The following is a 16,446-nucleotide window of genomic DNA, read 5'->3' on the forward strand; positions in this document are numbered from 1 at the left end:
TTTTATTATTTTGTGTGCTTTTTTCATCCTAATGCAGTGCATGCAATTAAGGTCTTGCTTTCTGTGTCTCTCCTTTGTGCAGGTTGTTGGAACCAGGTGGTGAGGTGGTGGTGCAGAAGACGCAAAGAAGGACAGTTTTCCTTTTTTATTATTTTGTGTGCTTGTTTCATCCTAATGCAGTGCATGCAATTAAGGTCTTGCTTTCTGCGTCTCTCCTTTGTGCAGGTTGTTGGAGCCAGGTGGTGAGGTGGTGGTGCAGAAGACGCAAAAAAGGACAGTAATTTTCCTTTTCTATTTTGTGTGCTGGTTTCATCCCAAACTGGCAATGAAAGAGTTCATTTCTGTGTGTTTTCTTTGTGCAGCCCATTCACTGGAGTCCGTGATACTGAACACTGGCAAGAACAGTCATCCTCCTTCTGTAAGTAGCTCTTTTATTGTTTTTGTACTTATTTTAATCTTATTGTAGTTCACCCATTGGGGCAAAGAATTCAGTGACATCATCTTGACCACTCCCACCAGGTCACATGGTCGGCAAGCCACTCCCACCAGGTCACATGGTTGGCAAGCCACTCCCACCAGGTCACATGGTCGGCAAGCCACTCCCACCAGGTCACATGGTCGGCAAGCCACTCCCACCAGGTCACATGGTCGGCAAGCCACTCCCACCAGGTCACATGGTCAGCAAGCCACTCCCACAAAGGAGGCCACACCCACAGAGTAGGTTCCAAAAAAATTTGAAACCCACCACTGCTATGCACACTTCTTTGTTTATTTGGATTATATAATTGCACATCACAAATATATGACTCTGCATGTCTTAAAACAATTAAAACCAATACAAAAATAAAGCAAAAAGACGTTATTAAAACAAAAAAGCATATAAAACTATATTAGAAACCTCCGCTTTCTCCAGCTTTGAGTAGTCAGGTTGAATGTTGCTTAAGATTTTTTTCACTTTTCCAAAGTTCAATTGCACTATATTCAATTCACTAATGACCAAGATTGCTTGCAATGAAGGTGCAAAGGAGTGCAAACCTTGGCCCTGATAAAATAACTAATGTATCATAAGACAAGGGAGGGTTAACTTAAGGGTGGTTTCTATTGGGGAGGAGAGCATCATTTGCAATATATCAGGTACAACATCGCAATCCAAAACCCACTTCCTTGGGTTACACTGGAGTTCATTGCCTTATAGTGAGGGATGAGACATGGATTATCACACTGGGCTTGCCACATTGTAAATTTGGGGCCGTGACCCAACACCCCTGATCTGCTTATCTCTAAAGCAGTTATGTTCACTTTTGTTGCATTTGACATTGATCAATGTACTTAATTTAGAGTCAGACATAAAAACACATTCGTCCAGAAATTATGCACACATAAAAATTCAAGCCTGGGATGGGGAAATGGGAAACATGGAAGCATGCAAACCATCTCTACACCAACTTGATTCAATGAAAGACATTTAATCATAAAAAGAATAACCAATAGTACCATTCTTTCCATTTCAATTACAAATATACACAAATAGCTTCTATCTCAATGAAGCAATCAAATTCTCTGTTTACAATGTTTGCATTTTTTCTTTTTGCCCGGAAAAGTTGACTTGCAAAACTTTTTCTCATTAAAAGCTCTTGATCAGAGTGAAAATAATCAACTTCAAGTAGACCCATCAGTACTTATTAACAGGCTTCAATAGAGCTGTTGTTTAAGAACTATTTTAAAAAGCATAATCTCAAGAGGAAAAGCTTCAGATAATGAGATTCTTTGCTTCTGGGAAATGGTTACTTTCTGAAGAAAGTCAAAGAAGCTCTTGAGATATTTTGAAGTCTCGGGTGCAGACTCTCAAAAGATTTAAGTATTTATGTTTAATTGGGCTGCATTGGTAGAAAATATTAACTATAGGATAATTATCCATGCTATTATTTTTCAGCTAAGAAGAGACACGTCTCATAACAAAATCTAATAGGTTATTTTCTATCACCTTATTATATAAATTATCCATATATTATTTTCAATTTCCAATTATCAATATAAGTGGAATCTCCAAAATTTTTGATTAGCTCCATTTCCTCCTACCCCCAACTTCCCCAATGCCTGTACACATCCAACTTGGAAAAGTAGGAGGGGAAACTGCTAAAAGTGAAAACCAAGTCTTGGAAAATGGCTAAATAACATGGATAATCACTTTTAATGTACTCTGATGATGTACAACCAACTCATAATCCACAACAAAAATATTTTTATGGAGGAACCCATAGATTGGTAATAGCTCCATGTTAATTCATGAGTTTAGAGGGCAAACTTCTGTCACAGTAGATTTGGGGGTGGGGGGAATATTCTGTTTGTTGACATGAAGGGATTGGTGGGAAGAGTGTCATTTTGGGACATCTGGACCCCCAAAATAAAATTTATTTATTTATTTCTTGGATTTCTAAACCGCCCCCTCTCCCAAAAAGGGACTCGGGGCGGTAGTATGGTAATTAGCCAGTGTTTGCTTAGTCAGGGCATCTCCACTTTTCCAATATGTGGTTTAACCAGATATGTATTGATTTGTACATTAGGTAAAAGAGTTAACAGAACAAGAGAAGCAATGGGTGGAAACTAATCAAGGAGAGAAGCAACTTATAACTGAGGAGAAACTTCCTGACAGTTAGAACAATTAATCAGTGGAACAGAAGTTGCCTCCAGAGGTTGTGAATGCCCCAACACTGGAAGTCTTTAAGAAGATGTTGGATAGCCATTTGTCTGAAACGGTATAGGCAGGGGGTTGGACTAGAAGACCTCCAAGGTCCCTTCCAACTCTGCTATTGTATTATTGTAATATAAAATTTAGATAATGAAATTGAGACAATTGCTGATGGATAGATAGGTCATGAGAAGTTTTGAATATGGAATAAGCCATTTCTTGGTAAGCATTAAGTCTGGATCCTGGGAGAATTGGGTATGAAAGCAAGTAGTAAAAGAAACTCGAGTGAAAATAGAACTCTAAGAAGTAAAAATATGTTTTGCATAATTATTTTCCAAAAATGATGGGGCAAGCTGACAATGAGAAAACCCCTAACCAAAGTACTTGTGCTCTTTCATTTCGTCCTGTCCCTTTAAGATGTTTTGAAGCATCTGCTGGGTAAACAGGTCTTTCGCACTCTCTTCAGAGGCTTTAGGTTGTAGGAAAGATCCCATTTGTGACTGGTGTGCAGGGCTGGACGTTGAAGATGTTGGGGCCGACGAGGCCTTACCAGGTGGCAATTTCTTTGGACCCATCATGAGGCTCAGAGTTAATTGTTATTCTGTACAAAGAGATGGCGTCTGTGGGAGAGCACAGCCGGCAGGGATCACCAAACAAGCAGGTCCAAAGGAGAACACGTCCTCTAGCAGAAAAGTTAAAGCAGATAGGTGGGTCAAAATATTCCAAATCCAGGGGAATAATGTGTTTGAAGAGGCTCCTGGAAGTCTCTGGGGTGGAAGTTAGTTGAAAGCCATAAAGTTTTCCAAGGGAGGAGTCTCATTCATAAAGACAAAGAAGAAGGAGGAAGTTGGCCATCTTGGCTCAGCCAGTACAGGTGATCAGGAAACAACAAAGTCAAAGTTTCCATAAGTAGTTTAAAAAAGAATCAGTTCAGCCATCCTTTCTCTCGCAATTGTAGCCAAAGAAAAAGATTTTTTTCCCCATTATTTAAGGTGCTCTTTCCTTGCCTATAAGACTCTCATCCCTTCCTCTCTCCATTAAGTCCTTGTTTTTCTTCTTTCTTTGTTCAATGAAGATCACAGAATTACCTGAGTCACTCCCTCCTGTCCATTATTATACATTACTCTGCAGCGTACTCTACATCAGGATTCTCTTGAAAACCACCTAGAAACTTCGACTGGTTCAGAACACAGCAGGATGCACAGTAATGATAACCCCTAGGTTTGCTCGTGTAACACCTCTGAAAGGGATCTTGGAGTCCTAGTGGACAACCATTTAAATATGAGCCAGCAGTGTGCAGCAGCTGCCAAAAAAGCCAACACACTTCTAGGCTGCATAAACAGAGGGATAGAATCAAGATCACGTGAAGTGTTAATACCACTTTATAATGCCTTGGTAAGGCCACGTTTGGAATACTGAATCCACTTTTGGTCACCATGATATAAAAAAGTTGTTCAGACTCTAAGAGTACAGAGAAGAGTAACAAAGATGATTAGGGGGCTGGAGGCTAAAACATACGAGGAACGGTTGCAGGAACTGGGTATATCTAGTTTAATGAAAAGAAGGACTAGGGGAGACATGATAGCATTGTTCCTATATCTCAGGGGTTGCCACAAAGAAGAGGGAGTCAAACTATTCTCCAAGGCACACGAGGGTAGAACTAGAAGCAATGGGTGGAAATTAATCAAGGAGAGAAGCAACTTAGAACTGAGGAGAACCTTCCTGACAGTTAGAACAATTAATCAGTGGAACAGCTTGCCTCCAGAAGTTGTGAATGCCCCAACACTGGAAGTCTTTAAGAAGATGTTGGATAGCCATTTGTCTGAAACGGTATAAGGTTTCCTGCCTAGGCAGGGGGTTGGACCAGAAGACCTCCAAGGTCCCTTCCAACTCTGCTATTATATTGCATTGCATTGCATTGCATTGCATTGCATTGCATTGCATTGCATTGCATTGCATTGCATTGCATTATCTATATGTGCTGGTATGTGTATGTAAAGTGTGTTGAAGCAGAATGAAAAGCATAAATGCTTTTGTATTCTGGTGTTGGAATACACACTTGAGAATACCATGAATAGTCATAGACCTGTGACAGTAACCAATAAGTTTCAGCTGAGAAAGGGTCATAAACTGATTAAGGATCATTGGACATCACTCAAAGGGAAATCACTGCCAAGCTTGGTTTTTAACAGGAATATGTGAGTCACATTGTTGATGTTCTTCAATACTGAAAGGTTTGTACACAAAGGGATCCTCTCATGTTGATGGCAGACATGAAAGCTGCAGGAGCTGAAATTTACCAGCAACTGTTCCCATATTGCAGGAATGAAGGTGAGGAATTTCTTCACAGCATTTTGAGAGTTGACAAAATATAAGCTCATCATTGTGACCCAGAAAATGTTATCAGTCCATTGATTATTATTACTGTAGAAAGATTCATCTGTGAAGGGAAATGGTCAGACTTCAGGTTTCAGTAGACAATATAACAGTAACAATTATTTGGGACAGGGTTAGCATCATTCACATGGAGTTCCTTGACCCAAAGGTTTGAATGCTGCAGTGTAGTGGCTCTGAACTAGTAACAAAGATTACTAGCAGAGTTCAAAAAAAATGTTATTACAATAAGCAACACTAGGCCTCACACCTTATGCAACACCCAAGAGGCACTTGTGATGTTGGATCTCATCATCTTGCCCAACACACCATTTACGTAATTCAGACTTGGTGCCATGCCATGCAACTTTTACCTTTTCCCAAAATTGAAGATGTACCTTTGTGGACATCTGTCTGACTTACATTAAAAAGAGGGAAAGAGCTTTCAGGATCTCGTTGAAGAGACAGAATGTGGAGCTGTATAAAGCTTGTCCATTATGGGCAGAGGAATATAGTGAACAGCAGTGATTATGTGGAGAAGTAAATACACGAAACAAAAGAGAGCATTGTATGATTTATTTTCCTGTTTCGTTTATTAAAATATCCTTTTTTAAGCTAAAGATAATAGAGGTGGAGACATTTATACATTCATTCTGAATGGATATATTATGGATATATTAATATCAATATTATATTATACTAAATGAATATTAATATTTGACTATTTTTCTGCAACTTTCATACTCAGCCAAATAAATCAATCAATGAGTTACATCGTTTTTTCATTGTCCAAATGCCTCCTTTCATTTCCTATCTCCTGTGCTCTGCTTTAATCATCATGAAATAACAAGCAGTCAAGTTAATTACTTGGGAAAAAAATTTGCAATCTTTTGGGATTGATAAAAAATATGAGAAGGATATAAATTAATGCTGATTTTTTTCTTTCTAGGTTCTTCAATATTGCATCAACAGTCTCTCTTATGATATTATTGGAAAGAAAGAAACCAACTTTGCTCATCAAAACAAAAAAATAGCCATTATATATTTCTTTTTTAAAATATTATAAGTGTATTATTGCAAATGTAGTCAACAGATATGTAAACTATAAGAACTGATAGCTGAAAGGAAGAAAGCAGCTAAGCGAGATCTCATGTTAATATAATGAGGCAATATTCTGGTCAAATGACTAATAAAGAAAGAAAAAAGCATTGTGAGAGACAGGTGAAAAAGAACAGAGATGAATGAAGGTAAGATATTATATGACAAACAATCCAGATTGTTAGGACTGAATCTATATAAACAAACATCTTATGTAGCTTAATCTGAATTTAAAACTTGTTAATTTGCTATTATCTTCTGTCCTGTCAATGTAATGTTTACATACATCCATGTAGTTACATTGAAACCTACTGGTAGATCTCCAAGTGTCCAATAGTTTAGTAGAAGGTTTAGGCTCAGAATTGTTTAACAATAACAACAACAGAATGACTCCCCCCCCCCAAAACTATGTTGTTGAAACAAGGGAAATGTGGCGTGGTTAGGAGAGTTGTAGCAAGGAAAGACTGAGCAGTCCCATTCAGAATGTATACTGAGATCAAAGTCCTGGATTCAGAAATCTTGAATTCTACTTCTGCACCTCACTCTGGCTGTTTAATTACACAAGTCAACTGTCTTGCACAAGTCAAAGCTGCTTGCATTTTATTCTGCAGATAACAACAGAGATGGCTCTTCCTTGCTTTCGTGTCTCTCTTTATGTATATCACTCGGGTCTGTAAAATGAAATTACTTCTCTGTATAGGTTTTCCTGACAGCTGATTTGCTGTCAAGCTAAAAACTGAACTGCTGTTTTCATTTTCTGTTTCCATTGCCTCTTTTGTAACTCAGTGTCAAGACAATCATTGTCTTGATTGTACACATGCAGCAGTGGTCAGAAAAATGACTTTTGCCTGGCATCAGAGGGTGGAAAATATTTGCTGTGACTGCAGCAGAGATGGATACCCCTCGCTTGGTAACTTTATCCAATATCTTTAAACTTCTTGTGCTCTTATTCTATATCTCATTATGTTGCACAGTAACCAGAGCTGAATAGATTTTTCTTTTTTAAAGAAAGTCTGAAATCATGAAGGCAGCTGAATAATCACTCAAGATTTCTCTCTCCTTTTCCTTTTTCTCTGTAGGGAGCAAATGCCCATTTGTGATTAATCCATTCAGGAAGGCAGTGAAGGGGAAGAAATGTTTTATTGTTGTTATTTAAATGTGTGACAGCTGCCCATTCCAGTAGATTGTTTGCAGCTTGACAAAATCCAATTTGTTTGCTTCTTTATTAGAACTATTCCTATAGCTGTCCATCTTATGGCTAGAAGGACTCTGGGCTGGCAAACAAGCATTCAAAACTGAAACAAAGCCACAGTTTAAATCACAGATACTGTAAAAATAGCAAAATAAGTGTAACCATGTGCATCAGAATATTTTGTGCGGTTGTGTGATTGCGACACTTCAAAAAGGATATAGTGGTGCTAGAGATGGTTCAGAGCAGAAGTGGGTTGCTCCTGGTTTTACTACCAGTTCGCTTCGCGTGCGCACCAGACATGGGCTGCATGGGCATGTGCAGTTCAATGTAAATTGTTTTTTGTGCATTCGCAGAACAATTTACAGTGAACTACACATGAGGGCATACTACAACATGCCAGCAACGGCAGCAGGGACCAGGAAAATGGTTCGTGGGCGTGGCCAGCCTGGGACATTGCTGGTTCTGTGACCCAGGCCAAAAATCCACTACCAGTTTGGCCGAACCGGACCAAACCAGAAGCAACCCACCTCTGGTTCAGAGGAGGACAACTAGGTTGATGAAGGGGCTGGACAGCTTCCCTCTGAATAAAAGTTGTGGCATTTGAGTTTTTAATCTATAAAGGAGGCAAATGAGAAGCATACAGCACTATGCCTGCAAGAAAAGTTACAGGTAGAACTATTAGCAATTTATATTATTTCAGTGTTATATGGAATGGAAGTGCAAGGACTTTTGTTACTTTATATTTGTTGATGGTTCAGGGACCTGGACATTGGTTAATGGATGTCCTTTGCACTGTAGTATTGATAAAGTGAGGGGAAGCGATGTTCCTTGTGTATTCTCCGATTTCAAGATCAACAGTAGTGAAGACATTCATGGATCAATTATTTCTGCCTTAAGAGAATGATGTGAAAGTGTCCTTTGAAGTGCCCTTTGAAGAGCTGCAGTGGTGCAGTGGTTAGAGTGCAGTACTGCAGGCTACTTCTGCTGACTGCCGGCTGCCTGCAATTTGGCAGTTCGAATCTCACCAGGCTCAAGGTTGACTCAGCCTTCCATCCTTCCAAGGTGGGTAAAACCCAGATTGTTGGGGGCAATAGGCTGACTCTGTAAACTGCTTAGAGAGAGCTGGAAAACACTGTGAAGAGGTATATAAGTGTAAGTGCTATTGCTATTACTATTGATTTCCACAGGTGGAATGGACATGAAATCAAATACAGTGTCCCAGATAAAGAAATTATTCACATTAGGCACAATGGGCTTCAGTTTATACCAGCTTCCCAAAACAGCTGAGAAGTCTAAGGAATTGCAAACCCAGCACATTTGGTTAGCACCAAATTAGGGAAGGGTAGTCTCGGTACTGCAGAGTTAATGCAGCATCCATAGACAATGGGCAACTCCTTCCATGCACAGACCCTTCCATGCACAGATCACAAACCAACGCATAGGAGGAATATTAATAAAACCGTTTTAGGTGAATGAAATTAATGGACAAAATTCCACAATATAGAGAAATTAGTGGCAGAATATGGGATCAATTACCATTTTTATCTGGTGAAAAAAATATTTCTTATTCCTAAATATAGTTTAGTTTTTAGTTTAATAGTTTTATTGGATTTATATGCCGCCCTTCTCCCAAAGGACTCAGGGCGGCGTACAACATTAAAAAACACATATCACAAAAGTTAAAAGGAAATTAAATAAATATCCCCCCCAAAAAACCCAATTAATATGACAATAACATTTTAAAAATTAGATAAAATTAACAGGCTAGGCCGGTTTCCTGGAAAAGCCAACTTTTTAGGGCGCGTCGGAAGGACCGGAGGTCAGGGATTATGCGGAGCTCCGGGGGCAGCTCATTCCAGAGGGAAGGCACTCCCACAGAGAAGGCTCTCCCCCTGGGGGTCACCAGCCGACACTGTCTGGCCGACGGCACCCTGAGGAGGCCAACTCTGTGGGATCGTACTGGACGGTGAGAGGCTACTGGTGGCAGTAGGTGGTCTCGCAGGTACCCTGGGCCTAAGCCTAAATATGGTGATTATTTGGGATATGAAAATAAAATTGAGCTATTGTGTTACTACGTTTCCCAAGAGGCTATTTTTTTTCAGCTGGCGTACATTTATGTTTATTTATGACTGTTGTATATAGATACTTTAGGATGGGGCCAAACCATTCGTTTAAATAACGCAAAGTTCTCATGAGAAATGCATTCTAGAAAGCTCACCAAACCGTTATTTCTGGAGAATTTTGGTGAGGACTTGGTAAACTAGAGATCCCTGAAGGAGTGGGGACAACATTACAGTGAAATCGGTGGCCAGAGGGTGCATCTTGGCTGGCAAAATCACTCTGCAGAAAGGAGAAAATGTGAGATTGATCACATGTACTCCACACTGCTTCTCCTCATGAGTACACTGTAGGAACTGAGGTTTTTGCGCAGCAGCTGGGAGTTGAGATATTCCAATTAAGCTCATAATTGTAATGTAGCCTTTATGAACACAATGTTCCGCTAAGCCTAATTTCTTAATTACCTTTGGGGTTTGTTTTTTTTACTGTTTTTCAAATATTAAGAACCTTTAGAACAGCAAGTTTTATGGCATTCACTGGGTCAGTTTCTTCAATCTTTATTGAAAGAACTTTTACATATTTAAGCTTAAGGGCATTTTTTTAAAATAAAAAAGGGGTTGCTTCACTTGGAGGAATATCTTCCTTCACAATTTAATGCAAATGTGGGAAACCATTTGACTAAATGATGATATATATGCTGCACCTTCTTATAGCTAAATTGGAACACGGCTGTTAACTCTTGAGTATTTCTCCACATTTCTTTTTCCATTTGATTTCTCTTTCACCAAACTAAACAGGAATAGGCAGAAAAACTGCAGTATAGTTGCTTCGCACGACACTTATATGCGTTTCCACACAAACCTCATTATTCAATGGCACCAGTTTTCTCTATTTTATTTAGCTCACAATCGTTTGCAAAAATAGCCCTCCTTAATTCTGCATGATTTTTGTTTTTAAAAAATAATAAATTCCTTTCTTTTTTTTTACCTTAGGTGAACATGGCAAACAATCTCCTATGGGAAAATAAAAGTTCTGTCTCTGAATTCATCCTTCTGGGTTTCTCAACCAAGCTGCAAACGCAACGGTTCCTTTTTGCTGTCTTCCTCATCCTGTATCTGATGATTGTCCTAGGCAACGGCCTCATTATCAACCTCATCAGAATAGACTCTCGTCTCCACACGCCCATGTACTTCTTCTTGGCCAACCTCTCCTTCTTGGACATCAGTTATAGTTCTACCACAATGCCCCAGCTGTTAGTACATCTCCTTGTAAAGAGTAAAACCATCTCCTTTGTTGGCTGTACTGCTCAAATGTACATCTTCCTGTCTTTGGGGATAACTGAATGCGTTCTCTATGCCGTGATGGCTTACGATCGATATGTAGCCATCTGCCACCCATTACACTACTCTAGCATGATGAGCAAGTCGATTTGTGTTAAGATGGCCGTCGGGTCCTGGGCCTGTGGCTTCCTCTTTGCCATGATGCACACCGGCTTCACGATGCGCTTGCCTTATTGTGGCCCAAACGAGATCAACCACTTCTTTTGTGAAGTGCCAGCTATTTTGGAATTAGCTTGTGCTGACACGCGTGTCAATGAGGTGGTGGACTTTGTGTTGGGGGTGATCCTGCTCATGACCCCACTTTCTTTGATTGTGACCTCTTACATGTTCATCTTGAGCGCTATCCTGAAGATCCGCTCAGCAGAAGGGAAGTTCAAAGCTTTCTCCACCTGCACCTCACACATTACAGTGGTGACTCTCTTCTACGGTGCTGCCATGTTCATGTATATGCGCCCAGCTTCCAGCTATAAGCCAGAAAGAGACAAGAAGTTTTCTCTCTTTTACAATGTGGTATCTGCTCTTTTGAACCCATGTATTTACTCTCTAAGAAACAAGGAGATCAAAGGAGCCCTGTGCAAATGGGTCTGCATACAATAAATGAACATGTATATTATTTATTAAAAGGGGAAATGTAAAGAAGAGGACTATTTTATAACCATGCTATAATTTATGCAGGATACACAAATGAGCCCCCAACTCACAAGGACACTGCTTTTGTCTTTCTATATATCAGGCTCAGTATGACGCTGAGCTTGTCAGTCAGAAAGGTTGGCAGTTCAGCGGTTTGAATCCCTAGCACTGTGTAACGGAGTGAGCTCCTGTTGCTTGTCCCAGCTTCTGCCAACCTAGCAGTTCAAAAGCATGTAAAAATGCAAGTAGAAAAATAGGAGCCACCTTTGGTGGGAAGGTAACAGCATTCCTTGCGCTTTTGCCATTTGGCCATGCTGGCCATATGACCACGAAGACGTCTTCGGACAGCGCTGGCTCTTCAGCTTTGTAACGGAGATGAGCACTGCCCCCTAGAATCAGGAGCTAGCACATATGTACGAGGGGAACCTTTACCTTTTATACTGGGCTACACATAAAAAAATACTTTTACAGACAGACATTATAGCATATTTCTGTAATATTCATTTCTATGCTCATGTTCACGGAAGGCTGTGATCTAGTTCCATTTTGGGCATGAAGCCAGCTGGGTGACATTGGGCCAGTCCTTCTCTCTCAGCCATAGGAGGAAGGCGTCAAGGGCAAACCACTGAAAATATTGCCAAGGAGACCTCTGTGACTTTTCTAGGCAGTCACCAAGAATCAATACTCAAAGGCACCCCAAAATTTTAAAAGTAAAATGTTCCATTGTGTGAAAATAAATATTATAGCCTTCTAATTGCTACAGAGCAGATCAATTCATTCTTAAGAAGATAGTTAGACGGGCTGATTTCCTTAGAGAGACTATCTAGAAAGTTAAGAAAGAAAGAAAAATAGAAGCTAGGAGCTGTGTTTGAATCTTTGAAAAAATGATACATCCCCAAATTATAATTACTGGGTCAAAATAGCTTTGTTAGAATGGATCATGGCATGGGTGCAGGTTACCTGAAGAACTATCTCATCCCAATGGGATTGGCCTACCGCACCTATTCTGGCAGAAGCAGAGGTGGGTTCCTACTGGTTCGGACCAGTTTAGCCGAATAGGTTAATTACGGCCTAACACGTCCCTGAACCGGTTTTATCAGCGCGCCATAGGCACTGCCATCTTGTTTTTACTACTGCACATGCACATATAGCTCATAGCAAGCGCCCGATGCGCGTCCCTGAGTAAACCGGCAGTAAAAAAAAAAAACCTGGGCAGAAGAGGCCTACCATGAACTCCATCAGCCAAAGAATTTCAGTTGGTGGAGTCCATGAGAAGAGCCTTTTCTGCCATGGCCCCCACCCTTTGGAACATATTGCACCAAAGTGAGATCTGCCCCCACCATTCTGGACAGCCTTAAACCCTGGATCTGCCCTTTGGTATGAGGCCCTGATGGAGAAGCTCTAGGCCAGAGGTGCGTTGGTGCAATGTCAGAGAAGGTGCCACCACAGCTGTGCTCCAAACCAGCAGTCCCTTAGTCTGTATTTAACATTTGGTGATTTTAATGTGTTTTTATACTTATAATTGTCTTTATATCTCTACGTTTCATGATCTTGTAAGCCATTCAGTCACTTCCAACTGAGAGATGAGTGGCATATAATGTTAATTAATAAATAAACCATGGGATAAAACAAATGCAGTTCCATCTACAGTTCTATGATGCCCAAATCATTTTACTGATTATTGTTTATGTTCCCTTCATCCAAATCAATAAAGTAATCCACCAACCTCTTTTAACTGAACTTGTTGGTGCAGCAGATTGGAGTCAGAATAGCTGGCATATTAGAGACGACCTTGTCCAGTCTAATCACCGAAAATGATGGTTTGCTATAAAGCCATTCAATTAGTGACTCTTCAGAGTTATGTCACTGAAAAAAAGTGGCTTATGTCCAGTTTTCACACTTATAATTGTTGCAGCATTTCCATGGTCCCATGATCAAAATTTTGGTGCTTATTGCTTTTATTTTGGGTGTACTGTCCCAGGGTCACATGATCAACATTTGTTACCTCCCCCCCCTCAGCTGTTTTCTGACAACCAAAGTAAATGGGGGAAGCCAGATTCACTTAACGACTGCATGATTCACTTAACAACTACAGTAATTTGCTTAACATCTGTGGCAAAAAGGTCATAACGTGGGGCAAAACTCACCTTACAACTGCCTTTCTTAGCAATGGAAATTTTGGGCTCAATTGTTGTTGTACGTCAAGGACTACAAGTATTTCATTGTCACTCTGCTTCTCAAGGGGAATTACTCACTTTAGTGAGTCCCAAATTAAAGCCTTGGGAATAGTGAGGGAAGATTTTTATTTTTTATCCTGGAGGTGTGAGATTTTCAGTTGCCTAACTGATGCAATAATTAATCAGCCATTCTTTCAAAATAAAACAATTACTTACTATCGCTTGTTCAACATAACAGAAGTTACTAGACAGTGGAAAGCATGTAGGAATGCCGCTAAAAATGAAGCGGGAGGAGAAACCCTGAAAATCATGAATGAAAGTAATATATACTATCTAGCAGGTAATAATGGCTTTGGGATTGACATTGGGTTGTTGTGAAGAATAATCATCAGGCATCAGACATCACTTTAGCCCCAATTTTCGTCAGGGCAAAGATCATAATACAAAGGTAGATGATTGAACGCTTAGGTAAGAAAGCAAGTATGGACGTGAGACACAATCTTGTTGCTTAGAATAATAATTGGAGTCCTGGGGGTGGGGGAATCAAATGCATTTCCAGACCTACATTTTTTTCACCCAGAGACTGCAACTGCAGATGTAATAATGAAAGGACATCTGTTCAGGTCCCCAATTTTCTCTAAAGAAATGGGTAGAATTTAAAGCCAGGATATTATTCCTAATACTAAAGAACTTGTTTTTTTTTTAAAAAAAAAAAGCCAACTGTTTGATAGTGGATGATAGCTCACCAAAGGATTCAAGGATTTTCTGACAACAGGTATGTGTGTTTGTATGTGTGTTCGTGTGTGTGTGTGTGTGTGTGTGTGTGTGTGTGTGTGTCCCAAAGGTGCTTTTTCAGGAGGCAACTGGACTTTCTTGTTTTTTTTTTCTTTTGAAGATGTTTCACTTCTCATCCAAGAAGCTTCTTCAGCTCTGAGTGGATGGTGAGGAATGGAAGGATTTATACTCCTTGCAGACAGCTAGTCATTTGCATCCTTTTAGAGGGTCTTTGAAGCACTTGGAGGTTAATCTGTGACCTCAGGGTCACCTGAGTGGTGCAAATGGTTATGTAGTCTGCAATTTTGTCCTCTGGAAATCCATTCCTACTCCCATACTATTCAAATTGTTCCTCCCAAATTGTATAACTAAAAGTCTGTAGAGGTTCTCAGTCATGACCTAGATGTGATTCTTATCCAACTATTACCAGCTTTGATTCAGTTTTCATCTCAACCTCCCATGATTTTCTAGCTTTAATTCCAATATTTTCTGTTACGTTTTCAGAAGAACTTATAAGGTAAATCATGAATAGAACTTTGTGGACTGAATTCGTTCTTCTTGGACTTCTGAATCACACGGTGATACATACCATTTTCTTCGGGGCGATCCTATTGACTTTTTTTGTTGCCTTATTGGGAAATTGTCTTTTCTTTTTTGTAATTGTCGTAGGTTCGTATTCCAGAGTCCCTATGTACTTTTTCCTCAGCCAGCTCTCCTTTATAGACATCTGCCAGACTTCTAGCATTGTCCCCAAAATGTCCATGGATTTTTGGAAAAAAGACAATACAATTTCCTTGGCTGGATGTGGGATTCAGATTTTTTCCACCCTCATGATGGGAGGAGCAGAGTGCCTCCTACTGACCGTCATGTCGTATGACAGGTACGTGGCCATCTGCAAACCTTTACACTATCCAGTTCTCATGGGCAGGAGGGTATGTGTGGCCATGTCAGGTGGAGTCTGGTTTGGGGCGATTCTTCATTCAATTGTGCACACTTTTTGTGTGTTCCAGCTGCCTTTCTGTAAGTCTAATAGAGTGAATCAGTTCTTCTGCACAGTCCAAGCTCTGTTGAAATTATCTTGTTCTGAAACATCCACCTATGAAAATTGGTTGTTCCTAACTGGCAGTATATTACTCTTGGGTCCCTTCTCCATCATCCTGGCTTCCTACATCTCTATCCTTTTGACGGTCCTGGGAATGCAATCAGTGGAAGGAAGGCATAAAGCATTTCGTACATGTCTCTCCCACCTCTGTGTGGTGGGGCTCTTCTATGGGGCAGCAGGTTTTAAATATATGAGACCCCGGTCTTACCGAACACCAGAACAGGATAAGGTGGCTTCTTTGTTCTGTGACATTGTGACTCCTATGCTAAATCCCTTGATATACAGTTTGAGGAACCGTGATGTGCTACTAGAACTGAGAAAGCACATTAAGAAATGTAAGTTGCATATCTAACCCACCTAACAAGGGCCACATCAGAGCCAATCAATGTGGCTATTTGGAAGAGAACATTCTTTGTTGTGCTTTTTTGATGACGCTTTTGATGTTAGGTGTCCATTTTAGATCTTGAGATAAGATAGAACCTAGAAATTTAAAGGTCTCTACTGTTGATACTGTGTTGTCTAGTATTGTATTCTCCTAAAGTCTACCACTATTTCTATGGTTTTGAGTGTGTTCAATTCCAGATTGTTCCGGTCGCACCACGAAGCTAGTTGTTCAACCTCCCGTTTGTATGCGGTTTCATCATTGTCTCGAATGAGACCAATCACTGTTGTATCATCTGCAAACTTCAGTAGTTTAACAGATGGATTGTTTGAGATGCAATCATTGGTATATAGAGAAAAGTGGAGAGAGCACCCAGCCCTGAGCTCCTGTACTAATTGTACACGTATCTGACATGATTTTGCCTAGCTTCACCTGCTGTTTCCTATCTGTTAGGAAAAGCAAACAGCTGATAGCATTGTAGTTCTTTGCAGCAATATTGTGTCCTCTACCAAGATGATAGTAGGTTAAAGTAATGTTTTGGGGTAGTCTATCCCTTCCCATAAAGGGGGCACTGTGGCTCAGTGGTTAAAGACACTGAGCTTGTCAGCTGGAAAGCTCACAGCCTGGGTTC

The 16,446-nt window shown here is 40.2% G+C and overlaps 2 protein-coding genes across 4 annotated transcripts; both read left to right on the plus strand.

Annotated features, from left to right (window-relative positions):
• Window positions 1–4,934: 4,934 nt before the first annotated feature.
• Window positions 4,935–12,426, plus strand: LOC309385082 (olfactory receptor 2D3-like). 3 transcript variants are annotated; one of them, XM_081939170.1, is made up of 3 exons: window positions 4,935–5,020; window positions 6,012–6,309; window positions 10,403–12,426. In XM_081939170.1, the coding sequence occupies exons 2-3, from the start codon at window positions 6,304–6,306 to the stop codon at window positions 11,345–11,347; spliced, it is 951 nt and encodes a 316-aa protein (XP_081795296.1). In that variant the 5' UTR covers window positions 4,935–5,020; window positions 6,012–6,303; the 3' UTR covers window positions 11,348–12,426. The 3 variants fall into 3 exon arrangements, with proteins under 3 accessions (XP_081795296.1, XP_081795295.1, XP_081795297.1); XM_081939169.1 differs by lacking the exon at window positions 4,935–5,020 and adding an exon at window positions 5,528–5,630; XM_081939171.1 differs by lacking the exons at window positions 4,935–5,020; window positions 6,012–6,309 and adding an exon at window positions 7,913–8,021.
• Window positions 12,427–15,020: 2,594 nt separating this feature from the next.
• LOC309384154 (olfactory receptor 2T27-like) lies at window positions 15,021–15,785 on the plus strand (the record flags this gene model as incomplete). The annotated part of the gene is made up of 1 exon (XM_081937358.1): window positions 15,021–15,785. The coding sequence occupies one exon, from the start codon at window positions 15,021–15,023 to the stop codon at window positions 15,783–15,785; it is 765 nt and encodes a 254-aa protein (XP_081793484.1).
• Window positions 15,786–16,446: the final 661 nt, after the last annotated feature.

The sequence above is a fragment of the Natrix helvetica genome (genome assembly GCF_964273705.1).
Source record: "Natrix helvetica genome assembly, chromosome: 1".
Classification (NCBI taxonomy): Eukaryota; Metazoa; Chordata; class Lepidosauria; order Squamata; family Natricidae; genus Natrix; species Natrix helvetica.